The sequence below is a fragment of the Aptenodytes patagonicus genome, chromosome 2 (genome assembly GCF_965638725.1).
Source record: "Aptenodytes patagonicus chromosome 2, bAptPat1.pri.cur, whole genome shotgun sequence".
Taxonomy (NCBI): Eukaryota; Metazoa; Chordata; class Aves; order Sphenisciformes; family Spheniscidae; genus Aptenodytes; species Aptenodytes patagonicus.
The window spans coordinates 137,853,842-137,873,212 of NC_134950.1; the positions used below are offsets into that span (position 1 = coordinate 137,853,842).

Here is a 19,371-nt window from a genome sequence, read left to right on the forward strand (position 1 = left end):
CCTATCACTGCTGCAGCTATTCAAAGAAGGATTGTGCATGGTAGCGCCAAGAGCCAGAAAACACGAGCCCTATCTGAACACTGACTTTCTAACACACATATGGATTTACTTCACTCCGAGTTTCCTGAATGAGCACTGTAGGTTGTAGGCTTTTTCAAGCACATCTAGTATAGCTCAATCATTGGCATGTGTAGCAAAGCTAATACTCTGTAAAGCTACAGATGATAGAAATTAAGCTACCTGTCCCTGAAGTGGATGTGGAGGCATTAAAGAGGAAGGGAATGACTTAAGTGAAAAGAAATGTAGGTAACTTTTCCTGACTGAATGCGACTAATGTTTCAAGCCCTGTGTGCAGAAATTCCCTGCTTTCCACTACAAAAAGAACTTGATATGAATGCTTCCTGCAAGAAATATCTATGTGATAACTTGACTTTCACAATGAAGACTTTAAGCGTACTGCAGACAAGCTAAGAAACAAGAAGCCTTGCAGCAGAGACATTTCAGCAGATAGAAAGCTTGTATCGTAACCCCTCATGGCTGGAATATTTCATATTAAGGAAGAGTGACTATAAAGTTTGAAAGTTACCAACTCCTTATACTGTGCTCAGGTTGTGGCACGTGTATGTGAAGGTGGAGAGCAAGGATATGGAAATACATCTGAGAGAGAGATTGTTTACTTAAAGGCTTTTCTGAAATCACCAGTTGCTGAAACTGGAAATGTTACTTGTCCTGCTATTTACATTTATCTGGAACCTACCTCAGAGAGGCAAAGTAGCAGCATTAATAGTAATTCTAAAGCATTTTAAAAAGATATTTATAACCGCCTTTTGTTTTATCTGTCCCTTCCCCTGCTGGAGAACCTCTTCACTCCTCATCCTCTGTTTCAGTCCTCCTTCCTCCAGAAACCTCCTGGGATCTGTCTAATGGTCACTGGATCACAGTTCTGCTGAATAGAGATGCTGCTCACAGTCTGACACACCCTTCCATTTTTCACACCCTGCGTGGCGTATTCATCTGTGTGAGTTATTTCTCTTGCTTAAATAATTATTGTAAACTCTGAAGTTGCCTTAAATACACATCCACTGATAACTATATGGCAATATAAAAAAGAGCCCAAGCTACTGCTTTGGGATGGATTCTGACAAAGCATCCTAGAGCTTGCCCTCTCTCCCACACACACACACACGTACACACAATTTGCGATTTAACATAAATCCAGCTTCCGCAGTGGAATTCTGATTTCACTCATTTCCTTTCACTAGAAGGAATTAAAAATATACTGAATCGCTCATCCTGCTCTGGATTCTCTGCACAACTGTTGCCATCATAAAAATCAAAACCAGTCCTCCTAGAGTGACCACATGTCCCTACCAGAGATACTCTACTTATTCTCTGAGAATAGTTCAAAAATGCAATCTGTCATCTACCTGTTCATGGAAATTTTGACCTGTGATGATCCTTTGATAGCATTGTATTCTATGTGTCAAATATCCTGGACAACGAGCTAAAAAGTAGCAGTTCTTTACAGTAGTTTAAAAGGATTCTTTGCCCTTTCTTTAAAGAGCAGAGGTTGGGCTCAACTGTTCTTGGATGGAAGTTAATCCAGTATGCATTTTAGATGGATACATTTCAACACAAATCTGGAAAAACTACTACATAAAAAAAAAATGCTGTCCTTTGATATAAGTGGTTATAAAACTGAGAGGTAAATAAAATCTAGTCAGCTAACAACAGTGTAGCTATATGCAGTAAACAAACTGATTAAGAAATCTGTGAGAAATAATACAGGAGACTACAGACCTCCTCAGTGATATTGCAATTTAATAAAAAGTGTATTGCAGAGCGAATTCCTGTGCTTTAGCTTTAAAAGCATTCAGTCTCACACTCTTCCACTTATGCCAGAGCAAACATGTTTCCATCACTGGCTTTTTTTACTTCCCTGGCATGAAAATAGAAATTAAATATTTTCCTGAAGTGTTGCAACCTCTAAAAATTGTGTGTGGCATTTTGCTATCACTTCCAGCAAGGAGTTTGTCATTCTTGGAGACAGTTGGTGCCAGCAAACGCTAGCACATAAGTTTGTAATACTTTGCTCCTGACCATGAGCAGTGCAGCTTCCCAGGTGCCACGCTCATAGCTCTCTTCCCACTCCTACAGATGTCCTGGTGATCATTCATCACCTCCGTGATTTCCACTAAGAAGCAAAAGGTCCTCAACGTGCTTCTCAGCTGCTGTTTCATCTCACCATGACTAAAGAAGCGAAGGTGTGCACATCATCTCCAAGGAACGACCTCTAACGAATGGCCTGTCAGCCACGTCTCTCGTTAAGGAACAAAGGAGAAAAAGTTTGCATGGCTGACGTCTCTTCCATAAATCCCGCATACAGGAAGTGTGTAAAAGTGGGCTACTTTAGGAAAAATATGTACAGTGAGCTTCCTTTATTTTTACTGCTATTTTACAGCTGCATCAGAGATTTGTTCTGTCAAAGGCGTTTCCAGCTGCTTTAATCTAAAATGCCTGCCATAGAGAGTACCCAGAATATTAGCTTTTCATACTTTCTTGCCTACCAGTGTGGTTTACAAATAAATTGTGAAGGGGATGTGATTTTTAGGCTCCAGTGGGATGAATAGTTCAAAGAATCTTCACAAATCATTGTTTAAACAAAAACCGTGGAATTCACTTGGGCTTCCATTGGCTTCTCTGTTGTGTTTGAATAATTCCAGTAGAAGAATTTATCAGCAGTAACATTCATAGAAATGGACTTCTAAAAAGAATTTTAGAGGGTATTAATTCTAACCCCAAAAGCCTCTTTCAGGGTAAGAACAAGGAACGTGGGCAGTACATGTACCCACTGTATGTAGAATATTTAACATTTTTCAAGTTTTACCTGCCAATAGTGATCTAACTTGTAAAGTTATTATAAATCAAAGCCAATTTTCAGAAAATACTCAGCAAAAAAATTCTAAGTAAAAAATAATAATTGAATGCCTAGCAGAGTTACTGGTGGTGGTAGTCAGCCACTGATAAAAATGCAGCACCCTTACTTCTGTACAAACAGAATTCACCTGAAGGTTTGTAAAAAAGCAAGTAAATATGTGAGGTCTGTATTAAAAAATAAATAACTTTGTATTCAAAATGAGAATCAGAAAAGAATCAGGCTAAGTCAAGCTGAAGCCTGAATAGAATGATATCTTTAGAAGAAATGGTTTGATTCAGTTACTCTCTTAAACTAACTTTTATGACAGGCATTCAGAATCTCTGGGTCTCATAAAGCATACATTAGACACCCTAAAGGATCTCAAAACCTTAGTGAAACAGTGATGTGTGTTCATTGGTAGGGGGAATGGAGGGAGGATAGCATGGATTAGATGTGGATTAGAACTTGTTTTTAGAAAAAACTCATAAATAAAACACTTAGGCCCAGATTCAAGTCTCAGATATGTGGCATATATCACCAGATGCTTGTAAAAATGTTACTGCACTTTCAGACCTTGCCCTGAGTACTCTATTAATTTAACTTGACATTTGTTTTAGTATTTAATGGATTAGTGTGTGAAAATGCTTGTGCAACTGCCTTCTTAGGTTTGATCATGCAGTTTCCAGGAGTTCATGGGCAAATAGACAGAACAGTGTGTAGCTGGTTGTAATGCATACAGTTACAGAAAATACAACTGTTATGTGCAGAATTCAAGCCTTATTTTTTAAGTTTCATCATTTGCTGCTGAACACATTTTAGCAATACATAGCATTTCAGCTTTCTTCTTGGATATAGATGATCTTTATGTTAGAGGCCACCATAGAGCTATGCTAGAACCTGGTGTTTATTCAGACAAGCAACACATGAACATTTCCTCTTCAGAGAGCTTTTCTGTCCATCTTGGGGCCTAAATTCTATCAATAAACACATGATGTGAAGTGCAAATGTGAATTCTGCTTTAGTTACAGAATTCCCATCAAATCCATATGTGTGTGTGTGTGTGATTAAGTCTGGAGAGAGTGAATAGTATTAGTAAATTGCATATGATACTATTCCACTATTTATATTTAACATATTTTTTTTTAAATATAAAAAATGTTTCATATTCTGGCAAATAAGAAAGCTTCTTTGCATAATGCTGGCCTTTGGCAACACAATAGTTTTTAGGAAATGCACAAAATGAGGTAAGACCTTTAAAGGTTTGACTTTATGGTAGTTCATTAACTTCACAATAATTTTCTGTGTTCCATGCGCTCTATCTTTGTTTACAATTTGAATCTGGTCTCTGGTACCAAGGAAAAATGGTCCTCTGTTAAAAAGGGCAAAAACAATTTTCTAAGGGACCAAATTCTGTATTTGATGAGTTGGCAGATTACCACCCCTGAGATTTCTATCCTTACCTGCTGCAAGTTAAAGCAGGTTGGGACTACTCTAAAATATTCTGTTCTGCCTGCCGCAATGCCAAGGAACTATGTCTCACAGTTGAACAGTTTCGCCTCTCACTGGTCTAAACATCAAGCTCCATGGTGGATGGTACAGGGCCACCTCAGTGCCATGAAAGGACAAGAATGGGACAAAATATCTGCCCTTTAGTGTGAAGAGATTTTTTCCTTTTTTGTGGCCATGGTATTGATATGCTAAATGTGGCGTCCCCTCCCTCAGTGTCTCAGAGATGAGACACTGTTGCACTTTCCAGATTCAGAGATGACGTCTCTGTACCTCAGTAAAGGAAGAATATCTATTTCCTGCTCTGATCATCCAGATTCATGTTATCACACTTGTCAACTTTTTTTTTTTCTAAAATGAATGTGCCTAAAATTAGGAACTTAATTGCTTCAAGTCCCTGTCAATGAAGGGAGTCAAGCACCTCCAGTCAGTTCTGATCTTAGGTGGACTGACTCCTGCTCTAGTGATGCATGTGGCTCTCTAATGGTTATATAGGCAAGCAAGGGTGGTCAGGGTTCTGCTTTGGCTGTTTCAGTAATTTGTCTAAAATTAGGTATGTGAAGCTGGACAAGTGAGTCTTCAGAGAACTGTTGTTCTGAACTGAAAGTAAGTAAATGTGCAGTTTTTTCTCTCATTTCCCTATTTCTTCTTTAGTTTGCCTGCTCAAGGAAGCTGTGAGCTTGTCAGCTATAAAGGTTACAATCCTCTATGCCTAAGAGAGCTTGACTAAAGTGTAATGTCAATTGGTCCGTTCCTACCAAACATAGTCCACTGAAACAGCTGGCTCTCATGAAATGGCAGAACTGATGGGGTATACCACCCAAAAAGTGCGTTCACCAGAGCAGCTGGGAGTACATTACATCCTCATTCCCTCCTCCTGTGGGTAGCCTAAATAGGTTTATCTGGAACTGCACTAAGTGACTGAGCATGCAGACTCTTGAATGCTCCAGGATGACAAACCTCCAGCCCTCACTCTGGTCCCATCCCCACTGGTCTTAAATTGTGCTTTGGGGTGGTACCAGGATGGCCTTTTTGACCACATATTTTGATGACTTCTGTAGAAAATATCACACAGTCACTGTGTAACTGTAAGTCCTAAATAGTCATGCAAAATATATCAATTAAAGTATAATGTGCCTGTGAGGTTGTTTTGATTAAATCTTGGAATTTCTTTAGGGATGGTGTAGCTGCCAGAGAGGCTTAGGAGGTAAACAAGTCCTTTATTCCCAGAAGTCTCCTGGAATCTGCTCCAAAATGTTATAACTGGCACATTTCGGTAGGTTAATAAGGTCACTCAGGCAAGTAGTTTAAATTAATAGGTGAATATATTGGCAGCATGGTATATTAATGATTTCACAATGGAAGACATCATATTGATTAGCTAAGCTTCTAGGAATAGCACATTGCTTTCCCCAAACCGGGGAACAGACATATTTTTGGTTGATATTGTGAAAGGACTATACCTATTTTGGTACAGCCTGGGATATAGGGGAAGGGACACAAGTTAATTGTAACACCTGTGTGGAGGTGATATTTAATTTGAGTGCCCAAACCATAGGCAGTCTGATTTCTTTACAGCCAGATTTGGATGCAGATATAAGGAAAGACCCCTAAAGAGCCTGGAGCCTAAAATCTGCTACAAGGGCACAATGCCATCGCCAATACTTTCTTAATTTTTACTCTATTGTACCATGGTAATGGAACCAGGTTGGTACCATTCGCTTTTATACAAATAAGAGGAATGAAGAGTCATAATGTGTAAAGGCTGAAAATTCTTCCTGGGCCCAGACTGAGAAGATCAGGGGAAGAATGAGAAGCAGCAGAAAACAATTTGTTGCCTGGATGACTTACTAAAGTTGTATACTAGTGAAATCTTGCCTTTCTTACTGCTTTTCTTCCTGTGTGGTCAGGACAAAAAGTAGTACTGTCCAGCTACCACAGCAAGGAATGCCAGGAAGAAATTAAACATTCAGAAAATATGAATATTTTGTAAGTTTTGTAAAAATGTAGAGAGATTTTATAGTTTTACATTTCTTTTCTTGACAGTTACAGGCCAAATTCTTTTCTGAAATGAAAGATTTAAGCTACATTTCAGTTAATGAAACAAGACCAGCTTATCCCAGCAGAAAATCTCATCTGTGTTTTACTGCCATAACAGCAAAATTAGAGGAAATGCAACGGACTTTCCGTAATATGTAGAAGCCATTCTTAGCCATTCAGTTGGCTCAATATTTAGCCCATGAACCACTCTGTTCAGCTCACTAAACATCTATTGTGCAACAGTCTGATTTCTTGCAGGGTGATGTTCTTCCTCGGGTCCTCCTCTTGCAATTTAAAGATCTGACTTTACACATTACAGGTTTGGAGCAGTGTGTTTTGAGGGTGGGGGGAGAGCAGGGGGGATTGGATAACTGCCCAATTTCATATGATAAAAGTGAAATTCTCTTCTGTCTGCAGGACAATCCCCAGGGAACAACGTATGAAACCCAAACTTAAATAAAATCATATCCTGTTTGCAAACATCATATTCCCTTTGCTTCTCAGTAATCTGGACCCATAAACCCCAGCACAGCTTGAGAGCCCATTCTTCATCTAAACAAATGCCATAAGCCCCTTTATACTTTTACAACCATGTCAGAAAATAATATTGACTGCCAATAGTGATGTGATTGGAGTTGCCTCCTCTGAGCCATAAAAGAAGCAGTCTGTTATCAATTTCTCTAAATGCATCAAGGGAATTATGGGTCGGTTCAGTTCCAAGTTATAAATGACAATTCAAAAGCCGCAGAAGTGTTTGAAGCTGGGAGCCGATGATGACATTATCATAAAAGCCTGCTCTTCTTTGCTTTTGCGGGTTTTTTGCCTATCAACTAGAAAAAAAATATGGCTGAGAAATGACTTCAAGATTTCTTCACACAGCAGCAGGTCAAACAGGCAGGAAAACAATCACTATTTTTAGTGACAGACTGAGGCAAGGAGATGAAACTTATTCCCATTAAAAGTAGATTTCTGCTTCTCTTATTGTCATTTTCACAGCACAACAGAAGGGGAGGAATTGCAATAGATGGATGCATTGATCAAATGATCAGTTACAGCTCTAGTGGCTGTTTACAGATGAAAAATTGTGGAATGGTCTGATAATCCGCAGAACCAAAAAGTAATTTGTGATTATTCTCCCCATTTGGCCACTTCACCTGCAATCTACCCACCTCTCCTGGAAAACTTTTCACATTCCAAACCTCTGACCAGCTGCAAGAAACCAGCTCTTGTTATTAAAACTGCTGGCCATAGAGCTGCTAGTCTCTCTCCAACACAAGGAATTTCATCCCCCCGGTATTAGAATTCTTTAACAACAGTTGGTTCTGGGACAAAGTTAAGCTTGAAAAAAGAATAAAAAGCATTACTGCAAGAGGGAGGTCCCATACTTAGCGGATGTTATACTGCTGGCCCCGGGTAGTCCTCTGATAAAAAATTAACCATCATTGAAAGAAAACCTGTTATGGGCAAATTTAGGAGGTTAGATTTAGATAAGTTTTTTTTCTCTCTCTGTGAGATCTGTTCAGTTTGGCTGTCAGTATAAAACAGCTTTGTGCTCTTAGATAAGAGACCTAATTATTACTTATATAGTTTCCTATAAAACTATAAAGTTTATTGTTTGATTTCTTCTGAAAGCCTAACATATACCAAGCCAAATTCGCCAATGACCCTGACATAATCAGTCCTTATCACTACTTGAAAGAAAACTCATATGGATGAAAAATGTTTACAAAATCAGTAAACAGTAGCTTTACATGCATTTTGCACTGCCACAAAAGATTTAAAGCCATGATGGAACAGGATCAGAAAATATTAGTTATGGACACTGCCTTTTGTTTGCTTTTCAAAATTCTTGAAAAAAACTTTCTTTTACTGTAACTGCAAGTAATGTCCAAAGAAGAGGATCCCTGATCTTGACTGCAGTTTATTGGTGCTGTTAGAAGAGAGGGAACAACAAAATCAATAATATAGTAGAATTCAGGGTTAGAGGTTAGTTGGACCTTTGTGAACAATGCAAGCCATCCTACACTCATGCCGATACAGTCTTTATAGCCCATCAGCTGATCATGACTTCAATGCCTGTGAAGTCCTAGGTTCCAGTCCTTGCTCCAAGCGCAGTTTCCATTTTGTCCAGTGATTCTTTCACGCGAAATACATAAGCTGTTTGTGGAGCAGGGGCTCTCAGGGCTAGGACTTCACATTATTTATAAACGTGTGATAGGTAGATCATAGCCTTAGATACATGGGCTTTATCCTGCTTATGCTCTGTCTTTCTGGGCCAGCGCTCTTTCCAACAGTGGCACAGCTTCAGCGCGCGGTGTGAGGGTCACCAACCAGAAACAGTCTATGATCTCCTCAGTGGTAACAACATCCGCTAAGAGATGGGGGCTCTGATATTAAATCCAGCCTGGCAGTGGAGAGAAATGAGCCTAGGTTTCCCATCCCCTGTGTGAGTAGTCTAACCACTAATCTATTTAATAATAGAAGAGCTGCATAAGAACAGCCAGCAAGGTCCCCATATGGTTAGAAGACAATAAGATCAAAGAGCTCTGAAAACCATTGTTCAAGAGGCAGCCATAAAGTCTCCTGCAAGAATGGAATTCTTTTTTTTCTTAATACTTCCTCACTGTATTCTTCAGCAAACAAGTAATCAAGCAAGCAAGCAAGAAAATAAATGAGAAAAAAACTAAAATTAATTCTTCCATCCCTCCTTAAAATCTTTGCATGAACTACTCTTACTGCTTTACATTGATTACTGCTTTATAACCCTCAATTAAGTTGAAAGCTACTAAGCAGCAATGATTCTTCTTTCTTTCCACCATCATTTTTGAAAGTAAACTTAAAAATTGCTTTCCACACAGTTTGAAGCAGCTCCCTTTCCCAGAGCTCATCTTAACCAATAGACAGCTAAATATCACTGAAAGAGAGCTCCTAATCTGATTATTTACCTTGAAAAAGGTCATAACCCATTCCTTTAAAAGAGCCCCACAGCAAGCCTGACAATAATAATATGTAGAAAGGCAAACCAACTAGAAAAAAAATAAATAAAAGATCCATTTCTACAGCATGTTCTTTAATCCAATTTCCATGATTTTAAATAAAAAATAAAGCAAACAGACTCAAAAAAGTGTAGATAAATTTAAATGCTTAAAGCAATGAAGTTATACTGAGCATTTCTGACTTGCATTAGCTTTAGAATGGACAACATACTTTCATTAGTAGAAGGATTTCAAAGCACATCTCTATTCATGATTTTTTAATACCACAATAACTTGTTTCATAGAAAAAATCTTATACTTTAATTTTCAAAGCATACCACAGTCCTATTTACTTTCCATAGCCCTCAAAAAGATTTGTCAAGAAATTTTACATCAGCTTCTTTTTAGTCAGAAGCCTGAACAACATCCTTTCTCAACTTTATTCAACTCTTGTTCAATTTTCTCTATACTTCTTAATAACTGCAACGGTGTGAAAAATTATCTTTTTTTATACAGAAATGTGCATATATGCATGTGTGTGTGCACATGTGCACACTGTAGTGCACAGAGGTGCATATGGACATACATGTCTACGTGTCAATGTGTAATGTTAGGTGATCCACATACAGAAATGACCCCCACGTTTCAAAATTAGTAAGTTGCTAGTCACTAAGTTCCAAAATTTAGGCAAAATCCTCAGCAAGATAAGTCCACAGTAGAGGAGCTGGAATGATTACCACTTCCTGATTCTTTGTTCCTTAACTCATAGTTCAGAAATCCTCAAACATAACTAAAAACTGAAAGCTAAAATGGAATTTTTCTTTTTCATGTGTTAAAACCTTACAAAATGAGTATTTCTTCTGTCAGGTATCTCATAATAAAAAAACCCCACTATAAACAAGACTAGCATGGTATGGAATTTGTCCTTTGTGAAGGATAAAAGTAAATAAAACTTTAGAAGGTTGCATTGGAAGTTGACCTCCAGAGGTTGTGGCTTTATTCCTGTATACTCAGAAACAGTGAAAGGGAACTAAAATATATATACATCAGCCAGCCAGCCCATCAATATCTAGTAATATCATCATTTCACTTTGATATTGCTAACATCAGTAAATAATGGACACAGCTGGACCAAAAGTGTAGAATACTTTTGTGTGAGAACCCCCTGTATGTGAAAAATTATTTCTCCCTGGTATTATCTTCACTAGAATTTAATAGGAGCATGACACCAGCATCAGCAGAAATTCTCCATTCTACATGTTTTTCAATAATTTAAATTAATTCTTTTACCTAGTGTTGCAACGCATTTTTGTCTGCAGATTTTTGTCTACTGTGTCCTAATACTCGCAAGCTTGTATTTCAGAATGAATCCATTTCAAAACAGGACATAAAAATGCTCAAATAATTTATTAGCTTAAAAACACCCAAGTTATTAGCTAGCAGCTAGTGAGCACTTCTCATGCTAAATGTTAGCTTTGGTAATTTTTTGGTCCTTTCTTAGAAATGTGAAGCTATATTTACTTTTCAACAGTACACAAAACAGCTTCTCCAAAGCTCATTCTGCTATAACAATTGCACCCATGTTACTTTCCTCAGAAATAGAGCTCATGTAAAAAACCCAAAGTGTAACAACTAAAAAATGTGCACATTATCACAAAACATGTTCCTATCTAACTGTTCCATCTGCTTATTGTAATGTACTGTCTTCTGTGCCTTTGAAAACACAGTATGATAATGGCTGAGGTTTCATCTCTACATTTTTTACCAGCTTCTGAAGACTTTGAACTGATAATGCAATAGTGCTAAAGAATTCATGAATGAATACATATGTTGCGTGCTGTCCCTCTTGCGAAAAAACAAACATCTACTTACCCCAAGTCCCCCACAAGGCAACAAGGAAAAGAGTTTTTGAGACACGTTTCCTATATATTAAAAAAAAAAAAAAAAAAGAAACAATAAGCACCATTTATCAAAAAGACATTTAAATACTGGAACAGTAATCACACTTTAATTCAGATTTCGGTATCACACAATGAAAATGCCATATATTAGAATAAAAAATGTTAATAGTACTTAGAAAGCAAATCAGCCATGGGACATGTAAGGTACTCTTTTGCAACAGTGACAAATCTTAAGATTGGTAAGCAGTAATTTCAAAGGAGTATAATGATCGAATCTCCACAGAAAGTCACTCTGAACTAGGGCGACTAATCATCCCGATATCTGTAGCTGATAAGCAGCTTGTCTAAGCTAGTCATCTCAGCTTCTTCTACAGCCAGTGGAGTGAGGTAGGCACCTCTACCCAGCCTAGATGACTGATGGGATGAATTATACTTGAGAAGTGTCTGTTTCTTTTCACTGACAACAGAGGGAACCTCATTAAGCTTGCATGAAACCGATAACTAATTTCTTAACTTCATCTCTCCAAAAGAGTTCTTCCTTTGAAAATTGCAGCCTTAGTCTTCCTATCTATGCAAAAATGCTGTTCTCTTCATTTACATACCATTGATGACTACATTAATATTTTAAAAACATAAAATGAAATATTACTTGTTTCAGTATTACTCAGTAAACACATTCTACTAAAGGGAACAAAAGCTTAATAGGCTTTAGAATCTAATTTCTGGCTTACTCTGCTCTATACAATAGATAATGTGATAGGGTTTATCTTAATATTTATACTCACTTTTTATTCATTCATGTGTTCTTTTTTTGTACCACTAAACTCACTGTTTGTCTTGATAAGGACAATATGAAAACCGGGTAAGGATCTCAGGATTTGAGGCCGTTCCTATCCCAGTATGTAATCTGATCCTAAGGCAGCTGTGGAAGAGAACGTAAGCTTTTCCCCTGCCGTATCACAGAACTGGCTTTGTAACTTTGCCATCTGGAGGAAACGTTAGATAGTGAATCACTCAAGTTACCTAGAGGAGCCACCCATTGTTATGGAAGGGGCGAATGCTGCACTTACTCATGTTTAGCAGGTGCCAATGAAATGCATAGAGACAATTATAAGCCGTCATCTTTGAAGTATGAGAGAACAGACTGCAAGGTCTGAGACAAAGAAAGTGCTTTTACACTTCGAGTAAAATCCAAGATGCATTTTTAACCGACTAGAGGCCTTTGATCAGTTTGCACAGTGTGCGAGAGAAGCCAAACAAAACCTCCTGTGGAGCTACCAGGGGAAATGCAGGTGCAGTGGCTATGCAGAGTATTCTCATACTGTGAGTCCTAATGGCCCCAGACATGCAAGGAAATGTTGGCTGCAGGAGTTTGTCAGAGTAGAGGTACAGGAGGAGTTTCCAGATCTCTTGCTAAGCAGATCCAGGGACCAACGCGAACAGCAATTTTTCACTTTTTACTGTGGGGAAGATCAAAAAGTCTTGAGCAGATAACTAAAAAATTAGTGCTGTTAAAGTGCCAGGACACATTAATGGAAACATAAGCTGTAATTTGAGAGAAAAGAAGGCATTTTTAGAATATTGAATGACTAGGCCTTTTTTCTTGAATTCCATTGCAGAGTTGGGACATAAGAGAGAACAGATGAATTGTCATTTATCTCCCTGCAGCTGGGCACATTGTGCATGGTAAACACTATTAAAAACAACAAACACAAAGTAAAAACAGAAAAGCAGATGGCGAGGAAGGACACTAAAATCAATCAACAGATAGTACTAAAACGGGGGGAAACAAGCACGAACCCTTTTCAGTGTATCAAGAAACTTGCCAGGATACTCACTTCTTATTGCACGATAGCCAAAAAAAGCAGATAAGAGACTTTACAGAACAAGAAAAACATTGAGATTTCATGAAAAGAACAGTGGGGAAAGGTCCTACTAAGAGACAGTGGGACCATCACTTAGCTAGCCTCATAAAAAGAAAAGAGCTTACAACACTCTTTGCCATAAATGAAAATCCATAGCAAAAAGCAAACCCTGGAAATGAATTGAGGTGAGAATTTCCTATGATGTTTGGAGCTGATGCCCCAGCAGAACTTGGTAAATAGCAGTCATTTTACAGTAACACCCTTCCACATCCAAGGATACCTCCAGTATAATAATAAAAAAGATATTGGGATACTTCAAGTAAGATAGAAGACAAATTTTAAACAATCATACTTTTTTTAGCTTTGCATCAGGACAGAGTTTGCAGTCACCAGCAAATCACTTGAGAAAAAAGATCTTTTAGAGACAATTCAGCACAACAACCTACTGATAGAGCTAGAAAAACTATCCAAGATTTGTGTTCTAAAATTTCAACCCACAAAGGCAGTAGAAGCTGGTTAGTGAAATTAGCTGCTGAGGCACCCATCATTGACTGAGGTCAGGGCCCCTACAGAAGTAAAGGAAGCTGCTTAGGAGATTGGCAATTGGGGACTGAGAGTCCGATAAGCAGGAAAAGGGATGGGCAAAAACTCTCTTTCAAAAAAATAAACGAACTAAAAAGTGTGTTCACTTGTGAAAAGGCACAGTTTGAGGAACCTGATTGTTTTCAGTATCATCCCTCAAGAACAAAGCCATTTCTGCTAAGTGGTCATTTTTTCACTAACTTGAAATTGCAATTGCACAGATGCTCTGTGAATGCATCTTTTAGTTGTACTCTAAATACTGCCCCACTGTCAGGGATGTGTCAACAGTATATTTCTCACTTTTACAAACTTGTAATCATTGGAAAGTTGCTTTTTAGAAACACTTTCTTAATTATGGTTGGAGAGGGAAAACAGTAAACACATTTGTAAGACCTGTTTGATAACTGTTCTGCCCTTGAGCTTATTCAAAGAGGTTTGAAAGGTTGTATTCTGTCACATGAAACCGTAATGTGGTGTGACACACAGTCTGCATATTAGTTTCCTTCATGTCAAGACAATGTAATGCAACATAACATGTTGCTTAACACACCACACTGAAATACGATCAGTCAAAAGCTTAAACTGCACAACAGTGCAGAAGTTGAAGTGATCATCTGCGATAGCTACATTTGTAGGCCTTGATGCAGGGAAAATAAAGCCAAGAGTTCAAGCCAATTTCTGCTCTGAAAGCATTAAGAATATGTGAATGATAACTGTGTGCATAATTCTCGCTGATTTCAGTAGTTTACAGCCATTTTGCTTTGCAGTCTTCCAGAACAGGTTTTTTCCTGAACAGGGACACTGAAATAAGCATTTTTTGACAAGTAGCACATTTCTAGCCCTAGTCATACTTAAATTTCTTTCCTTCAAGTGTTTTGTTTCTGTTTGAAAGATACAGAAGCTGCTTGTTAGCAAAAAAAAAAGAGCTTCAGACAAAGCAGATATACTCTTCTGAACAGGGACAGGGAAGAAACGCTTTTCTGGAGCACAAGTGGACAACGAATGGTGCCTCTGTCTTTTTGGGTGGGTAGAGGAGTAAGGGAAGGAATGGGTAGGTCCTCCTTTTCATTAGGATGCAAAGCCATAATTTAATGGAACAATTTCTGTAGAAAAAAAATGCACTTTCATTGAAATAGAAATGTTTTAAGAGACGATGTTGTTATTGATGACATTTTTGATGAGAAACATTTCCTTTAGACTTTTCTTCTTTGCTACACATCATCTTGAATTTCTATATTATACCAAGATGTTAATTTTAATGTCAGGATTGGTTAAGTTCAACCTCACTGCACTGGGGACAATGAAAGGTGGAACAGTCACACTGCATTTTGGAAAAATGTAAGAGACAATTAAGTTCCTTTACACAAGAGTGTGGAAGCTCAAATGATTAGAGCTTCCAGCCAAAAACCAGGCATATGCAAAAGCATGTGGGAAGGGTGTTTCATTGACTGTTGTCTTGGTAAAAGGCCACGTGAGATGCAGCAAGAAAACATCCTAGAAACAGAGACAGAAAAGGGCATTAAGCCAAGGATACACAGAATATATGCTAGGAGTGTGATCTTGATATAAACTTAGAGAGTAAATGTTTTGGACTAAGTGTCAAATAAAAAAGGCAAAGAGCGTCAAGTAAAAAACCGTGGGCAAAGAAATGGTTTTCTGAGATTGGGTAAACAAAGCTTTCTGCATTCTCTATACATTGGCAGAAACACAGCGAGGATACCTGGGTCCATTCCTTTTTCTACCTCGTAGCTGCAACTACACACTTCATCACATATGGTGGTCAACCTTTGAGACCCAAAATGGGAACAAAATTTTATATCAATGTATGTTATATTAAATAATGTGAACATTAAAATGAAATGAATAAAAACAACAAAAAAAAATTAAATACTTGACTCTATCAAAATGGAACATTTTGACAATGTTGATGAACTCAAATCAAAATGTTTCCAAATTTTCATTTTGCAGGAATCTAGAGCTTTTTCTCGGAAACACTTTTTGTGGTTTTTTTTTTAAAGGGGGATTTCCTACCTTGGACGTTCAAGCTCCTGAGAATCTATCATACTGCAAGTATTTTTCAATTTTGATGTTGCCTTGGCTAAGAAGATGTGTAAACTTAGATAACATTGTGATCAAGACTTTTTTCTTATCTACTTTTATGACTCACTGAAGTAACAGTCTGCCTGACAGAAGAAACTCTTAGCATTAGTTTCCAAAGCAAAATAATTGCTATGTATTACTAGAACTGTGGCAGCAATTTCTTTTGATGGCTAGTATTGTTTTTGTTTGGGTTGGGTTTCATTACATTTAGGAAAAGCTCCACATCTTAGAATAAGTGTTATAAAAATCATTGAGAATTGCAGTGTTGCATCCAGTGTGCTAGGACATAAAGGGCAGGATTTAACTCACAGATTATTTCCAAAATGCACGACTTTTTTGTGTGTTTCCTTTCATATTCTCTGTAGCAGATCTGACAAGCAGATCTGCTTCATGCTACGCTCATGGCAGAGCTCAGTTTAACCCTACTTTTCTATTATAAAAAGCATACACTGAGCATTGGCTGTGCATGAAGATACTTGATGTGAAAATCCTGTCAGTTTTCTGCTATTCTGTACATCCATAGGTCCATTTAATATTTTAATGTGTTTCCCCCCCCTGTTATTCAGAAAGATATCATATCCTGCATAATGGGAAGACATTAAAATAAAGTTCACTTATTAGCAAGACTTAGATATGGTATCTGCACTCAGCGTGGCTGAAATAATTGAAATAAAGCAAATGAGAACAGCAAACAAGCAATTCTGACAAGCAAGTGTATCTTAAACTCCCATTTTCAAATCAAAGAACACGAGGAGATAGAAGACCAACCATGTTCAAAATTGCCATTGACCTCTGATGGAGAACAAATTACAGTAAAGGGTTAACACTTCGATTATTTTTGAAGAGAATGAGAAGAAACTTCTATTGCTGCTTTCCAGCCTGTGCATTTTGCTAATCTATATTTGGCTTCCATCGTAACATTCTCCTTTCACATAGCAATGCATTTGGAAAAAGTGAATTTTTGTCACACTGCTTGCCAAGTATTTTAAACTGACACCAGCTATGACTAATGACAGTGCTGGAATGTGCTGTTCTCAGTAGAATAGAGGCCTGTACAGACCTAGGAGTTTCCTGGGGTCCAGCTTCTGTCTGTTCAGGGGGCTGGTGCCATACAGCAGTGAATGATGTTCAGAGTGAACCAGCTGTATTTCCTCCAGACTGGCTTTTCGACCTCGAATTCGCTGAAAGAAAACAGCAGAGGCCTACAATATTCCACTGACAATATTTAGGGAGAAAAAAAAAAAGTAAAGGTCCGAAATAACATTTAGTATGATTAATAATGGGTTGAAATTGCGTCATGCAGGAATGTGACACTGATTTGTTTATTAAAGTAATGCTATATGAAAAACAAATGCGTGTGTGGTTTATCACAAATGCTTCACTTAAGTCTTAGCAGAGTTAACTTAATACAGGGTTTCACACACAAGAAAAAGAAAAGATTCTGCCTCTTTTCTACATTATATTAAGAGATACAAACCAAAAGGTGAAATATTTCTTAGGTAAGAAAGCTGGCTAGAAAAATTCTAGTTTAACACCTGTAAGCTGCAGATGTGTTCTGAATGAGGATTAATGTTTTTTGCATTACTACTAGTACTTGTGATTTATGCTGCTAGGAAGAACATGATCACAGTGAGGAGAGCCAGGGAGAAGAAGAAAATTAAAGTTTAAATGCTGTAATAAAATATTTCCATATCTTTTTATTTTTTTAATGTATGTTCGATACCCCAGGATCATTTTTGCTGTTACACATGCTGACTCACTGGCTTCCTTACATTTTTGTAAGTGGAGTTTGTCTCTTTAACTGTTTCTCCAGCCTGTACTCTCCCCACTTAAATCAGTGTTAAAAAATCTGGGATGTCTTTCTATAAATCCATTGAAATTTAATCAGTTTAGGAAGGAAGGAAGATAGGAAAGAAGGAAGAAAACATTAAAACTAACACTTTCTTATGCAGCAGATCTGTTCCTTGTATGTATTTGGAGTTACAGCTTGTCATAAAAATATTTACTTGTGCTTGTGCTGCACAGCCTTTGCAGACACAGCAACATGAAACAGATTTTGTTCAGGTTTGGGCATAATAAACAGCACTGTCAACAAAGTTCTGGTCCCAAGATCATCTTTCCTGTTGATATTGGATAACGTAGAGAGAAAACAGCCTATTTTTAAGGTCTTGGACTCTATTTGCAGAGCTGGTCCTTATGAAGACCTGGGGCAAAACCTCTCGCACCTCAGACTGTGGATGCGTCTGACTGTCAAGGTCTAGAGATAAACAGGTACAGAAGTTCTCTAAATAGACCACCTTATTTTTAATAGACTGATTAACCTGTTACAGAAATACCACTCAATTCTAGTTTTCTTAGAGGTTAAGTTGTAATTCTTATTATATCCATCACCTACTCATGCACATCGGAAGGCACCAACCTCTGCACTAGGAGAAGAAAGCAATATTATAAATATTAAAGAGAATGTGCACTGCGGAAGAAAGGAGCTGCCTAGGGGGGGTCTGAAGAACCATGCACAATTTATATTGAGGTAAGCAGTGGCAATTTTTTCTGACTAATCAGGAAAAATGTCCTAAGAGTTAGATCTAGATGACTGTGGAACAAGTTCCCCCTCAGGGAAATGGTGGAAGCCCTATTTCTTGCAGCATTTAAAACTTGACTGGACACAGCAGTGGAAAAAACGTTTTAGGGAATGTTCCAAGAACTAAATGACTTAATAAACCCTTTTTCATCTCTGATTTCTTCAAGCCTCTCCCAGTCTCACATGAGAATTTGTAGCAGTGCACTAACATCCTTTTAACACACAGTTGCACAATCAAAATCAGCACATTATGTTACTTCATGGAGTCAGTAAACTCTGTAATGGTTCTTCTGGGTCAGATAAAATGTTTTTCTTCACAAGTGAGGTGACTGGTAACATTTATTCGTTCATCCATTTTCATTAAGGTCTATGTTTCTAATAAGCTGCTTTAAAATCGATATACCCAGTTCTCCACAGCAAAACTGGGAAGGGAGGCTGGCTTTTAGGACAGCTAAAACAAATGTGTAAGAAAAGTAAAGCGGTATTTTATGAAGGTCACATCAAAGAACCTTGAGTAAAATACCCACTCTCTGGTCATATATTTTCTACAAGTTATACAAAAACTCTTTAAGAGATGTTTAAGAGAGTTAATTGTCTGGCTTTTTTTAAAGTGCTGTTAAATGCCATATCCCTTTAACTATAAAAAGACCCACAGCTAGCCATTATTCTTACAATGGGGAGCTCTGTGATATCCTATGGAATATAGCGATTCGCACTAACAGGGCAGAGTCTGGAAGTGGCCTCCACAAAATGTTTTGCCAATGAGCTACCTACTACCCAATGTTGCCAGCCAGATTCTCTAGGGCAGAAACAGGTTGTGCAGAAACAGGTTTGGTGCAGAAATCAAGTAGTACCGAACAGGACGCCCCACTCCAGGCTGCTCCCAGCAGTGAGGTCCTCAGAG

General features: G+C 37.9%; 1 protein-coding gene across 12 annotated transcripts in view; it reads right to left on the bottom strand.

Moving 5' to 3' along the window:
• Positions 1–19,371, bottom strand: part of HDAC9 (histone deacetylase 9) — a 499,339-nt gene that overhangs the window by 119,714 nt on the left and 360,254 nt on the right. For all 12 annotated transcript variants that reach the window (XM_076331372.1, XM_076331379.1, XM_076331374.1 and 9 more), the window contains 2 exons: positions 16,947–17,067; positions 11,311–11,360 (listed from right to left, as the gene is read on the bottom strand). In XM_076331372.1, coding sequence (XP_076187487.1) covers positions 11,311–11,360; positions 16,947–17,067 — 171 coding nt within the window. The remainder of the gene's footprint in view (positions 1–11,310; positions 11,361–16,946; positions 17,068–19,371) is intronic.